At 36.6% G+C, this 14,808-nt stretch overlaps 1 protein-coding gene across 9 annotated transcripts in view; it reads left to right on the forward strand.

Annotated features, from left to right (window-relative positions):
• Positions 1-14,808, forward strand: part of NFIB (nuclear factor I B) — a 225,425-nt gene that overhangs the window by 160,290 nt on the left and 50,327 nt on the right. For all 9 annotated transcript variants that reach the window (XM_006090687.3, XM_006090689.3, XM_014457551.2 and 6 more), the window contains exon 6: positions 1,408-1,526. In XM_006090687.3, the coding sequence (XP_006090749.1) occupies positions 1,408-1,526 (119 nt within the window). The remainder of the gene's footprint in view (positions 1-1,407; positions 1,527-14,808) is intronic.

The raw sequence follows: 14,808 nt of genomic DNA on the forward strand, positions 1-14,808 counted from the left end.
TGTGAGTCAAATATTAATCACAGGCGTATCTATGAATATGCCCAGACATACATATGCCTCCAGGTTTTGGAAACGGTACAGTAGCTAGAGCACAGCACACTTTGTGTCAGACTGTTTCCATCATTAATATGCACTGGGCAACTCCCTGAATTTCTCCATATTTGTCTCCCCACGTGAAAGAAAAGGGAGGTTTGGTTTCTGTGTAGGACTCCAGAGGCCCAGTCCAGCTCTGAAATCATATGACATTTTGTTTGTCACTTCATTAGGTGAATTCAGAAGGTATGTGGGGGTTTTTTGTGGGGTTTTTTTTTTTTTTTTTTTTTAGTTTTTGCCTGGATAGATGTGAATAGGGACTTTTGTAATTTCAGGAAAAATATCCATTCTTATAGTCAATTAACTGTTTAATAGGGTATTGGTGGGGATATATGAAAGCAGTATATCAAGCTATATGGCATACGCCATAAAATAGCTTTTTAACCTCTGTTCTAAATACTTTTCTTAATAATTGAGATGAGCCATGTTTTCTTGATTAAAATACATCATTTTAAAAGTATACTGTGTGGCTTGAATTTGGCAATGGCCTGCTTTTCATGGGTGATCTCAAGAATAAAGGATCAATAACCTAATTTTTTCAGAAAAGATAGAGAAGAACATATGAAATAGTTTATAATTGTTAAAGTACTATAAAAATTTTAAGCATTATTAATTATAGGGTTACCAATAATAATTACTACTTCATAAGCATCTTCTAAGTGTTCTCCACTCAACTAAGAGCTTTACATTTAATAACTCATTTTATCCTCTCAACCACTCCCCTTTGAACTAGGTTTTTATTATTTCCATTTTATAGATGATTAAACTAAGTTTAGAAAGGTTAACAAGCTTACTATTAAGAAGTAGTAATTGGCCTACATTTGACACTGAGCTAGTTCTTCCCACTCCAAACTTCATGTTCTGCTCTACACCATTACCTTATCTTTGAATTAATATGAAAAGATTACATTGTTAATATCAAGTGCTATGCAAATGAACATTATTAATATATGTAGTATAAGAGTCAGGGACAATCTTAATAACAGTTTTGAAATTAGTACACGTATCTCATGTAAGAATTCATTTTTTACTCCTAAGATTCCTTTGGAAATACATTTCAAAGGTAAATATAATAAACATCATATTTGTTAGGCAGGTACAGGTATAACATAGTACTATAAATGATATGTACACCTGGAATCAGTGTTACCCCTGTTTGTGTCTTGAATACTCACCATTATTTCAAAATGATTCTGAGATACTATTGTGTTCATGGAAATTTCCACCGGAAGAATCTTCTCAAATTATATGCTTTCAAATGCTGCACATCTTCCTAGAAAGCCCATTAACATAACTATTGTTGTATTTCAACAGCAAAAGACCCAAAACCATATCCATAGATGAAAATATGGAACCCAGTCCTACAGGAGACTTTTATCCCTCTCCGAATTCACCAGCTGCTGGAAGTCGAACATGGCATGAAAGAGATCAAGGTGAGTAACAAGCAGATGCCTCTAGGGACATTGTAGTAATATGTCAGCTCATTTCATGTTTCATTTAGTCAAAATAGCATAGTGGAACCAATATGGATTTTTTTTTCATGAAATGGCTGCAGTAAAATTAGTTTTAAGCTAACGTGCTTGTCAGATGTCGTCAAAGTTAACTTGTTTTCGTGTTTATTGAGTTTATTTTTCAGACAGAATGATCTTTTTAGAGCCCCCGATTATGTATGGAACTAATCATTGTCTGTCTACCTAAGATGGTTGGATTGCAGCAGAAACACGAGTTTTGGTTCCATTAGATCCGTTTGCCTCTCTTTATGGGGTACTTTAGGGAGGAACCAACCCTTAATCAGTTGGCAGGTGCCAGTTACTGAAAGTACCCATTGAAAGGCCATGATTCCTTCTGAAAGTGGTTACAGCCTAAAAAATAAGTAAACGTGGAACATAAGAAACTTTGTATCTGAGTCAACCTAGTTATACTTTCTAGATAAAACTATGACTCAATTTTAAGGCAGCTTTGGGGGAAAATATAACTTTAAGAAATAGGTATTATTTGGCTCTCTGAATTCAGACTTTGCTCCATTTTATTCTTAAAGTCTATTGCAGCAATTTTCAACTTGTTGTGCTGCAAGAATTTTTAAAACGTGCAATACCTGACTCTTTAGTCAGGACACTGACCTCTTTTCTTTTAGACTATCAAATAACAAAATAACAATAGCCAAAACAACAATAGCCACCCAGTGTGAATGAATCAAAATTATACCTGATTTTTGGTCAGATCAGCAAAAAATATCTCCTGGTGTGCCACACAATTTTAGTTTATGTGTGCTACGAGATGAAAAGGTTGAAAATTTGCTGGTCTATTGAATTATTTCATCAAACAAACCCATGCCTGTTTGCCTTAATTAGAGGGAGATTATTAAGCCTGGAAATAGAAAAATTAGCTAACTGCACTTTGTGTTGGTATGTGTGCATGGATGCAAGTATGACTTATATAATGAAAATTGTCTTTTAAATCAAGTTTTGCATTTTATTAAAAATGTAAAAGCACTCTTTATCAGTAGTTTTAAGCCTGTGACGTGGGTATGTGTATCTGAGGGTTGGGAAGCTGTATGTCCAACAATCTCAGGGCGCAAATAACTTAGCAGTAAAAGCCAAAGTCAGTTCTTTATTCAGGACTACATTTTTGCTGCCCCAGATTTTTATACCGAATGCCAGTTTTAAGAATAGTGAAACATTTTTATGGAGGGGCTGGGTCTCCTTGAACAGGCTGAGATTTTTAACGGGTGAAGTAGGGGCTGGCATGGACATAGGCGAGCGCTGTGGGGAGTTAGAATGGCCATGTGCGCCCTGCGGCTGGGCACTGTGCACGTGGAAGGAAGTAATGGCAGATGACAGAGGTCATTCTAAGGACATTCTTGAAAACCAGCTGGAGAGTTTGGCTCTAAGGACACTTTTCCCAATCTGTTCTTTAGGCTGTAGACCAAATCATCTGTATAGAACAAAATGATGCTAGCCCTGGCCGGGTAGTTCAGTTGGTTAGAGTGTCAATATCAGGGCACATACAAGAATCAACCAATGAATCCATAAATCAGTGGAACAACAAATTTCTCTCTCTCTCTCTCTCTCTCTCTCTCTCTCTCTCTCTCTTTCCTTCTCTCCCTCCCTTCCTCTTTCTCTAAAAATCAATCAACAAATTAAAAAACACATAATGACATCACATCAATTCTGTTACAGATACTTTAGTCACTTTCCATTCCTCTTAGAAGAAAATCAGAATTCCCTCATGTGTCCAAAAGGCCCTATTTCTTGTCTGTCTCTCCTTTGACATCCCTCCAGCCTCAGAGGGTGCCATCTGCTTCTTCTTACACTTGAGCCCCCTGCTTTGTTTAGATTTGGGGATATAAAACCCAAGACCTTCCTATAAGCCATGTCTCTGGAAGCTCGTCTTCTAACTCTTCATGGAAGGTTGTTGTTTTTTTGTCCTCATTCAGGTGCAGCCTACATGGAGGCATTTCAGTCAGGTCTTACTGTTTTTCTCTCTTGACATTCAGTATGGTTCCTTGTACTCGTAATATGTTATTACGTATTTCTTTATGGAATTAATTGTCTCATTCTGCCTGCATTATGAGGTCAGGGACTTTATCTATTTTGGATACTGCTGTAACCAGCACCTGGTAACCATGCACAACACTTGGTGCATAGTAAGGGCACAGTCACTGTTGGACACATGCAACATTGATGGGCAGAGCACCAGTCCTATTAGTGAAGGCAAGAACAAAACAGGGACTTTCATCAGACTTGCAGAAATGAGGGTGTAAACAAAACCCGCAGCCCTTTATATTTTATTGCCTGTTTTACTGACACTGTCAGTGTATTCCAAACAAAGCCATATTTTCCCCATCAGAAAATTATTCTGGAAAAGATTCTAATGGTGATAACATTGTGAATGTGTGGGAGTGGATATGTTGTTCATGAGTGTAGTGTTCTTTATTATAGAGAGTGTCACTTTGTAAGAATGGATTCCCCTTTCTGCCTTTTAAATCAAGCCAATCTCAAATCATATTATAAAACGTTCTTGAAAAGTAGAAGGGAAACTGTCATTCTCTTTCTCTTTGTAAAACCATCGTATTGTCTTGGTGATTTTATTTTGTCAAGATGACTAGAATTATTGGAGAAGTCTGTGAAGGCATATTATATTAAGAGTAAGGAAGAATGATCCATTCTCAAGTGGGCTTAAAAAATAAACCTCTGTCACTTTCATTCTGAAGAGCCTGAAGACTTTGTAATGTACACAATAAGCCATTGTGGAAAGAAGACTTCAACCACAATGAAAAAATGAGGGCAGTACAGTACTATCTTTATAAATTTGCTAAGCCAAATGCAGTCCTTTTGTTCTTAGAAAATTGCTTTTTTTTTACATTTTCAAAGTAAAATGCCCCATGGTTGTTCTTGTCCGTCTTCAAATGTTCTTTAGAAACACTTGTCTGCCATGAACGGAATTTTCTAAAGGGCATATTGAGTACCACTCAATATTTGTAATGGCTTTAGTGCATGTCTTATACTTGTTTCTCCCACAAAGCCCTGCTCTAATTGGTACTCTGACTACTTATTAGTTGAGTAAAATGTGCTTGTGTTTGTAATTGGCAGAAATATTTAAATTTTGCTATTAATTATTTCCTGGGTATGCTTTATTCTGCTGTGTTAACTTTGCATTAAAATCTTTTCTTGCCATAGCCCTTAGCAAACCTGATTTTTGAAATAAGAGAATTAAAAATAAAATTATGGACTATTTGTGACATTCTACTTATAATCTGAAACCCTAACCTAAACCATTGAGGTTTACTCCAAGTAGGCAAAAATAAAGGATGTGATATGACCATTTCTAAGAGAAGTTAGGCAAAATTTTCATATGAAATCTAGATTCATGCAATGTTAACTGTTCATGTAATTTTTAATAATTTAATGAAAATAATATTTTCATTTTAGTATATCACAAACATAATTAAGTCTATTCTTTTTCTTTTCAAAACACAAAAGTTACAATTTTCTGAATATAAAAGAATTATAATTTTTAATTTTTCAGAACATAGACACAAATATTTTAAAACTAACCACTATATAATAGTGTTAAACAATGGGTAAGAATCTATATAATTTGCTAAAATTTTTCCTGGTGAATAGCAATGGAAATTAAATTTGTCAGCATCTACATTATGTAATATTTATATTTTTATTTTATGTTCTTTTATGCATAGAGAAGGGAAGAAAAGAGAAAAAAGAAAACTGGCCCACTAACAAGGATTATATAGACACTGTTACGTTCCTTTTCCAAATTCTGTAATTTTATTTTATTATTTTTTGCTAAGTCCTCTATGACTTCCCTAGTATTAAAATTTGAGATGCTTTTACATCTGTTGGAAACTTTTTTTTTTGGATACTGCTTTTCATCATTTAGATTTTAATGGTTAAATGAGTAAAACGCGGTTAGCTTTTCAACATGCATGTTGACAATTTCTCTTACTTCAGTTCTTACATCAGAAGAAATGTCATCTGAGTTCTTGTCTACCTTAATTTTTTCCACCAACGTCAATTCAGAGACAATTCCTAGAGGATGTACTTGTCTCACAATCATTAGAGCCATTTTTGCAACTTCTGATAAAAGAGAGAGAATAAAGAGGCAGGTCTTGTTTTCTTCTCTAATTTAAGTTACTTTCAAGGGGCTAAATGTAGTTGTATTTTAATTTCCAGGAATTTAACAGGCTAATGATGCTAATAATTGTGCTTGAAAACTTGCAACAATTCTTTATCACTGTCACTTTGCCACTGCCATTCTAATAGTCACTGATTCTTCTATGTCTGAATATAAAACTCCTAAAACACTATTTAACAGACAGTTAGTGATAGGGTAAATATATTGGGAATATACAGCTGGGGTTTTTAAATGGAAATTTTAGCAGCTTCTCAGCCTGACCAGTATTTAAACAATTTGTAATCTTAGATAAAATGTAAATTCAAAATGATTTTTTTGGAGTCATATTTTATTAACTTCTACACACTGAGGATTTAAGATAATTGGGCTCAATTAACATTTATCAAATGCCTATTATTCGCCAGGGATTTTTCTAGGCATTGGTCACACAAACCTGAATAAATTAAAATTTCAGCCCTCAACCTGCTAAACAAAAATATAAATTTTTACTGTTATAAAAAATGGTGGTTCACAGAGGATAAATAACGTAAACCAATTAATGAGGGGGGTTGTCTCCATGCCTAAAAACTAGCTTACTTTTAAGCACTAGGATAAATAACTGTTTACACAGAAATCCACAAATTGGTATGTGAACAAAAACTAATATTGATATGTAATTACAGTTTTAAAAGGAGATTAGTTTGTCTGGTGTGGCTCAGAGGTTGAGTGTCGACCCAGGAACCAAAGGATCAATGGTTCAATTCCCAGTTAGGGCACATGGGCGGTTGTGGGCTCGATCCCCAGGAGGGGTGCGTGCAGGAGGCAGCCGATCAATGATATTTCTCTCTCATTGATGTTTCTATCTCTCGCCCTAAAAATCAATAAAACCTTATTTTCTTTTTTTTTTTTTAAAAAGGAGTTTAAAAATTTATATTGGACTCTTGATAGGCAATATTTAGGCATCATGTTTTGGTTGCTTTAGGTACTAGAAAATAACACTAAAAAATTACACTTCTGTCAGAGAAATAATAAGTCTCTTCAGCTCATCCTTGTGAAGTTTTAATACATTTCCAAGCCCATGAAATTAATTTTGACCATTTTGCAAATGTTCTCATTTGTGAGATAGTCTTAAATCTTGTGCTAAATTTTAATTTAGACTTTATAATTGTTTTGTAAGAATATAGTATTAAATATCCAGTGAATTAAGCCAAAGACCTCAAGGGAACACTGGAGGCTAGACAGTATTAATGCCGGCTTGTGTCATGATATCAATCAGTTGTATAGGAAATAAATAACAGTGAATAGGAGTGCCGTAGCATATTCATAGAATTGGAATCAGAGACCAGCAGTTTACAGAATATTAATAGATATGCTAGATACAAGAACACTCAACTAAATTGGAAAATTCCACATTAACAAAAATTTAAACTTTTTAAAAATGAATGAATCCGTAGAATATTTTATATACTCTTGTGTGCTGTGGATATGAATGTCCAGGAGTGAACATCGACAGTGTGTTCATTAAGTTTGTGACTTCAGAACCTTTTTTTTCCCCATCCAAGAATCTATAGGTTCAAACTTTGGAAAACAGTGCTCTCGCCCACATTACAGTCTGAAAAATGATATTGTCTCAAGATTTCTCTAGAGCTGTGGGAGCTGGGCGAATGGGCAGCGTTCACAAACAGTTGAATAACTACTATCTGGGAATCATTAATATTAAATGAAGTTCTAGAAAATGGCAAGGCAAACAGCTTAGTAATCTTCCTGGAAGAATTTTTAAGCTCCCTTCAGGGACCAGATAGAACACCAACAATTCCTCACATTCCTAGACTTTGTATCACAGGGATTAAATATCACGTTTTGAACCAGGCAAGATGAGACACACAAGTGCTTTTGATGGATAAATGTGCAGAGATGGTTGGAATTGAATGTTTAAGCACAATAGTCAAGCTTTTTTTTGTGGGGGGAGGGGGCTTAGCTTCTTATTATTGAAAACATGAAGAGTCAAGAACTTAGACGTGTGACAGAGCTTACAGTGAACCGCCGTGGCCCATGATGCCATCCGAGAGCAGGCTCCAGGGACACCTCTGCCGCATGCATTCCATTCCCTTCAGCGACACCGCTGTAGGGGAATCACAGCGCCAGCATCTCTCCAACCAAAAGGAAAACGACAAGCTGTGGGCGAAGGCTGTCATCAGAAGGCCTCGCTTTGTGTACCGAGTCGTAGTTATTCATGCTCCTTTCACGTATCCCAATGAAGAAGAGCCTTTTGTGGGGGGCGAGCCTGTGTCCATTTTAGAAGGGCCAATACTGCTTCATAGGGGAAGTTATACTCTATCTGCGGGCTGGAACCTCAGTGATATGAAATGATGGCATTTGCAGAAAAACCAGGAGGGATCATTATAATGTTCACAAAAATATACACAAAACAACTTGCTATTTAGTGCTGGGTCTCTAGATGGATGGAACGCAGCCTAAAGGAGGAAAGTGGGAACCCCAAGGAAGACTTCACTAGCTTAGTGCACCAGGCAAAGTTTCTTGGAGCAGTAAACGGTTTTGTTGTGAATCCTTTTACGCATCGATTTCATGTTGAAGTTTATTTTGAAGTAGTTTAGAAAGCTACTATCATATTCCCTATAACATATACAAGAAGAAATTGAGTTGTTAGGGGTAGAACACAGATTATTAGACTCTTTCGCGAGGTGTAGATGGAATGGTTGGTTTTATAGCTAAGCAGTGGAAGGTTCAGAGAGCTGTCCCATCCAGAGTGTCCAGGCAATTAATAGCAGAGCCTAGTTCTGCTCTTTTTAAAGCTGATTTTTTTTCTGTTATCCTACCATCCACCTAGAGACTCGATATGTAGCCTCGCCTATGTAGGGATAAATGGGCAAGGAGAACCTGAACACTGCTTAGTAAATCTTGGCAGGTGGACAGTTTTCCTAGGGGGCTTCATAGAAGATTTCCTTACAGCTTATAGAACTAGAATGGGAGAGTAGGGATGAATTGGTGAGTTTTCAGGATTCTGGAAGAACTGTCAGGATTTTGAGATGGTAACGTGTATTTTCTTTTAAAAATGTTGGAGATGTGAGTGTTTTTAATGGATAAATGTGGAGAAAGGCTGGTTTGAAGTGGATGTTTAAGCATGATTTTTAAAAAGCTTTTTTTTGGTGGAAAATGTCAAAAGTAGGGAGAAGCATAAAGCCAACCTCCATGTCCCAGCTTGAACTGTTACCAATATTTTGCCAATCTTGTTGCTTTCATATCTCCCAGTTTTTTTTAAGTATTTTAAAGTAAATCCTAGAGATTTACTTGTAAATACTTATAAGTATATCGGATGGTGACTTTAAAAAAATGACAGCCCCAATACCATTATCAATTTAACAAATATAAAAACAATTCCCTAATATCATCTAATATAATAATCCATGTTCAAATTACCCAGAATATCTTATAGGTTGTTTTGTTAAAATGAGGATCCGAAATGGGTTACATATCATATTTGTATTTCAGTCTCTTTTTACCTATGAAAGCTATATTAACTTTTCCTATGTTAACCATATTTATATTAACTCCTTTTCCTAAATCATTTATTTGTTGACAAAACCACATACATTAAATTTTTTTTCAGCAAATACATATAAATGAGGAAAACTAGGCCCTCCTGCCATTTGTGGCTACCATTGACTGGGTTAAAACTTTACATATACTTTTTGCTTTTAATCCCTATTTAAAAAACACATTTTACCCACCCATTAAACTGATCACTACAGTGATTGAGAAATTTGATATAGATCACACCACCAATAAGTAGGAGAGGTAGACTGGGAACCCTTGCACCTTCAGCTGCAAACCCCATGTTCATTATTACTGCATACACTGCCTTCCAAGCAAGTCCTCATGATGTTATGTTTATGGTTTTGCAAACTAGTGACTAAACCTCTATTACAGTGTTTTCCTAATATGTGGTACTTCAATAGAAAGAAATGCACATAATATCTGAGGAGTCCACAGACTCCAGGGATTCATGAGTGCAGTCCTTGGGCTAGACTCAGGTTAAGAATTTATTTTCTATTTAGTGATGTTAATAAATAACCCTAAAGTCTAGAATATCTTTACTAGCGATATGTACATACATCCAGTTTAAAATGAGCAATGTGTATGTCAAAGTATAAAAATTGATTTTATATATATATACATATACATATATATATATATACACACACATACAGTGGTGCCTTGACTTACGAGTGTCCCGACTAATGAGTTTTTTGAGATACCAGCTGTCTCTAGGCCTATATTTTGCATTGAGTTGATAGAGTAATTTGAGTTAACGAGCTCCTTAACGAGCTCAGTCTCGGAACAAATTAAACTCGTAAGTCAAGGTCCCACTGTATATTAGTTCTGTTTTGATATTTTGCCTTATGCCTAAAGCACTATAATGGTGAGCAGAAAACTGTAAATGCTGGTGTGGCCTTAGAGAAATCACTTAATTTCAGTAACCTGTGAATTTTCTCACCTGTAAAATAACAAAGTTGGCTACTAAGGTTCCTTCATGTTCCAGTATTCAGGATTTCATATGAGGCAAAGATTTGTAGGTCTTTAGGACTTGAGTCTTTAAGCTTTCATTAACATGGATCTTTTTGAAAATTCAGAAAGTTTTTCACATTCTAAATTATTTGTAAATGTTTATTTTAAATATTGTCTTAGAATAACACAATAATTGGGCTGTTTATGTGCTTGCAGGCACCATATGTTTTGCCTTATACCTGAGGAATGCGCAATTCTTACAAATAACATGTCCTGTCTTGCGCGACTCTGGTAGAACAAATGATTGATAGAAATTGAGTTATTATAACAGAACCTTGTTATGGGATCAGTGTCTCCTACTTTGAAAATAAATGACTCAGCCAGACGGCCACATTTATTTTCTCTAAATGACTAGGGATGTAGCAATAGGAGACCATTATCCTGTGACAATATTCTGTTTCATTGACATTATCTCACAAATGTAATTGGTCCATTACTAAATAGAGGTTTTGTTACTGATCAATTTCACGATTTTCAAAGCCATTAGGATAATAAATATGCCATCAGAGTAATTTCATTGACAGAATGTTCTATTTTCTTCATTTACATTTGTTAGAGGAAAAATATAGATTTAGGTTGAACTTAAACACTACCATTTATACCGGTTTTGACTACTTTTCCATTAAGAGAAATGGAATATTGTACAGAGTAATCATATTTACATTGAGCTGCTGAACTGACGACCTTAACATTTTCGTGATTTGTTCCCCCCGCGACCACACTAAACCACATCAAATCATAATAGCTCCCAAGCAATTAGTTTACCACCTCAGTTTAATGATTTTATTTGAAATAAGTTCCAGATCATTTCTAGGACTTTACTGTAAATCCACTAAAGTAACACATCAGTTAAATCCACCCTAACCATACCAGTGTAGATAATAACAGCATTAGTACCAACAGACCTTGAGATGTCTTGTAGCATAAATGTTTCTAAATGCATGGCTTTTCCCCAAATGTTCTCCTCTCAAAACTCATCTGTAATCTTGTTAAATTAGAACTCTTCCAGTATCTTTCTGACTTTTACAGTTAAGGTTACATTATTGATTTTATTTTATAGTCCATGGCTCTCAGATGCTTAACACTAAGAAGCCTCTATAGCCAAGGGGTTTTCCCTAGAGGCACAGGGAATAGAAGCTATTTACCTATGCCAGTATTTAATAAGAGACTAAAATATACTCCAAATCCTGCATAATTGTTTGGTGTTTCTCCTCCTTTTAAATTAGGTTTTCTGAATTTGTTAAAATAAAATTCTTAATGGGCTAAAGCATTTTGAAGTGTTTCTAAAAAGCAGTTCTCACCTATTCAGTATTCACTTTTTTTTAACACTGTTCTTAGTTATTCAAGGTTGTTGTTTTTTAAAAAAACTTTTTCTTTTAATGTCTCAAGGAAGGTGTTTGTAAGCTTCAAAGGGGTTTGAGGTTTAACTTTGTATTGGGTGTAGGTGTAGCCTGGAGACTTTTTTTTATAGAGATGTGATAGTAGAGGAGAGACTTGTAGTAACCTGCCACTTACTGTGCCTGGGTTGGAATACACACTTAAAACTATGACAAAATGTTTCAAGTTGTTGAAGAATACAGCAATATGCTTAAGTATAGTTGAGATTAAATAATTCAATGATAAAGCAAGAATTTTTATTTTTAACATGAAGACAACTACATTTTCTTCTTTTAAAAAGAACTGATTTCATTTTGTCAAAAAGGTTGAGAAATCTAATTGAAGATCTTTTATCCCCTTCTAATATAGGCTGCTCTTTTTCTTATTATTTTAGAGTATGATAAGTGTGTGTATATATATATATATGGAGATACTTTCTTAACATAACAGCTAATTATTTTCTTAATCATCTGGCATCATCAAGCTACTGTAGTGGGATTAAGTCCATATGTCTTGTTGTAACATTCAGAGTTTTTTGTTAACTTGGAGTGTGTAGAAAGGACTAAGTCCCATTTGCCATCCTATATAATAAAAGCCTAATATGCAAATTGTCCCTTTGACTGGGAGTTCGATCAGGTGGCAGGGCCAGCCAGCCAGCCGCCTGAGGCCCCTCCTCCCGGCTGGCCCCGCCCCCGATCGGCCCCAATTGGGGCAGGCTGGCCAGACCCCACCTGTGCATGAATTCATGCACCGGGCCTCTAGTACTATCATAAAATTTTACATCTAGAAGAGTCCTTAGAAACAGATTTCAGATATTCTCTTCTTCACTTATATTTTCAAAACTACATTTTTTGTGTTAGCCAATTTGCAAATATTACATTTAAGTGTTTCATTTTATATTTTGGCAAAATCCAATGCCTAAGACCAATGGAGGTATTTTTTTCTTAAAGTGTAATGTTGGACACAGTAACAAGGTCCAATATTGTCCACCCATCATTGGGAACTATTTATAAGATTCTATTTTCTTCCCATAAAACATATATTTTGCAATTTTTTTATCATAAAGTAAGATTTTTTGTGGGGGATTTGGAAGAGCAAACTATAAAATGTAAAGAAAAAAATAAAAATTACCTCTAAACCTATAACATGGAGATAACTTCTGTTAATAATTGACTCTATTATATGCCAGTCTATTTCCGATGTGTTTTTTTATGAATTTCTTATGTGTATTTTTGCACTAAATTGGGCTTTTGTGATATATGCTGTTTGTAAATTACTTTCTTTTTTTGTCTTTCATTTACAATATAATAGCATTTTGCCATGTCATTCAATTTCTACTTTACAATGACTGCATACTATGCCACTCTTTGGCTATATTATAGATTTTTAAAAGTTTACTTTGTGCACAGATGTTTAACTAGTTTCCAAGTTTTTGTATGATGCAGATCTTTGTGTTTAAATGTGATTATTCTTTCTATCTATTTCTATGCCCTAGCTATTCTTACTCCCCTACCTAGCATACTGCCTGGCACGAAGTCATCAGTAGATGCTCAGTGACATTTTGTTAAAGGAATAAATACATTCCTACTGTAGAATTACTGAGTTAAATGTTATAGTCATTTCTAAGGCTTTTGCTAAGTATTGGCACAGAACCCACAAGGTCTTATCAATTTACATTCCCACTAGCAGTGCCTGAGTAGTTTACCTATAATATTTAAATGTAGCACATGGCTCTGTAAATAATTTTGAAACATGTTCCCCAAAATATCCTCCTATATAATAAAGAGCTAATATGCTAATGGTAGTCACACCATCACACCCTAACGACCAATCAGCAGGAGGCTGCTTGCATGGCAGGTGCTTGTGGGTGGGCAGGGCTGAGTGCTCGGCTACGCATGTGCTGGTGGGCGGGGACTTTATGCTGTATCCTTCTGGACAAAGCCGCAGCGGCTGCCTGAGGCTCAGGCAAGCCACAGATGGCGGCTGCCGCTGCCCAGGGCCTGAGGCTTAGGCAACGAGGGCCAGGCCGAGGCTCAGGCAAACCATGGTGGCTGTGAGGGCCGAGGCTCAGGCAGCTTCATGGCTGGCAGTGGCAGCAGCAGAGGCGTGATGGGGGCGTGCCTTCCCTGATCACCGGGTCGCCTCCCACAGAGGGAGGCCAGAGGCAACAGCAGTGAGGGGGTGATGGGAACGGTGCCTTCCCCTGATCAGCCATGGGTAGCAGGCCTAAGCTGTCAGTAGGACATCCCTGAGGGCTCCTGGACTGTGAGAGGGGGCAGGCCGGGCTGAGGGACACTGCTCCCCCCATCAGTGCATGAATTTTCATGCACCAGGCCTCTAGTATTTAAATAACAATGTCTCCATGGTCTTGTGAATCTGCTCATGTACCTCTTTTTCACCATTTTATATTTTATTTAACCACTGGGCATCACATCACATCATTTCTCCCCATGAACCAGGACAACTCCATCTTACTATGAAGGAAATGAAGACGGCACCACTTCAGGGATGGTGCAAAGCTTTCTAGGAAAGGTATAGCCTATGTAGTCTACTTCCTTCCTCCTCCAGGACACACTCCCTCAGAGCGCTTCCCCACCATCAGTCCTTTATCTGTCGGCAAAACTTGTTCACCTTAAGGATCAGTGTGGTTCCCCACAGGGACACCGGTAGAAATAAATGAAACAAAGCTTTGGGCTGGGGTCTTCTAGGCTTGATCATTGTCGTGTTTTGCATAATGTTTATGTAAACTTGATGTAAACGTTTAAACTTCCCCCTCCTCAAAACGACGTTCTGCAAGGCAAAAACAGAAGAAGGGAAACCATGGTCCCTTTTAGCATTCAGCTGGCGGAGCATCTCCCCTGCCTTCTCCGTGTCCTCTGGGCACAGGGCCCAAGCTGTTCCCTTGTCTCAGGACAGATTCGGGATTTATGGCCTGAAGCAAAAGTATCAGATGTCTAGCTCTTGAACTCGTCCTGCACACTAGATTTGGTAGCGTCTCCGTTATTATAAATAGTATTATTATTTTATGCAGATATCCAGTCATTTTTCATGTTGTCTTCAAGCTTCCACGGCAACATTTTAATGGAAAGCAGAGACTCCCCAGCTCAGCTGAAGTTT

Source organism: Myotis lucifugus, unplaced genomic scaffold, assembly GCF_000147115.1.
Source record: "Myotis lucifugus unplaced genomic scaffold, Myoluc2.0 scaffold_79, whole genome shotgun sequence".
Taxonomy (NCBI): domain Eukaryota; kingdom Metazoa; phylum Chordata; class Mammalia; order Chiroptera; family Vespertilionidae; genus Myotis; species Myotis lucifugus.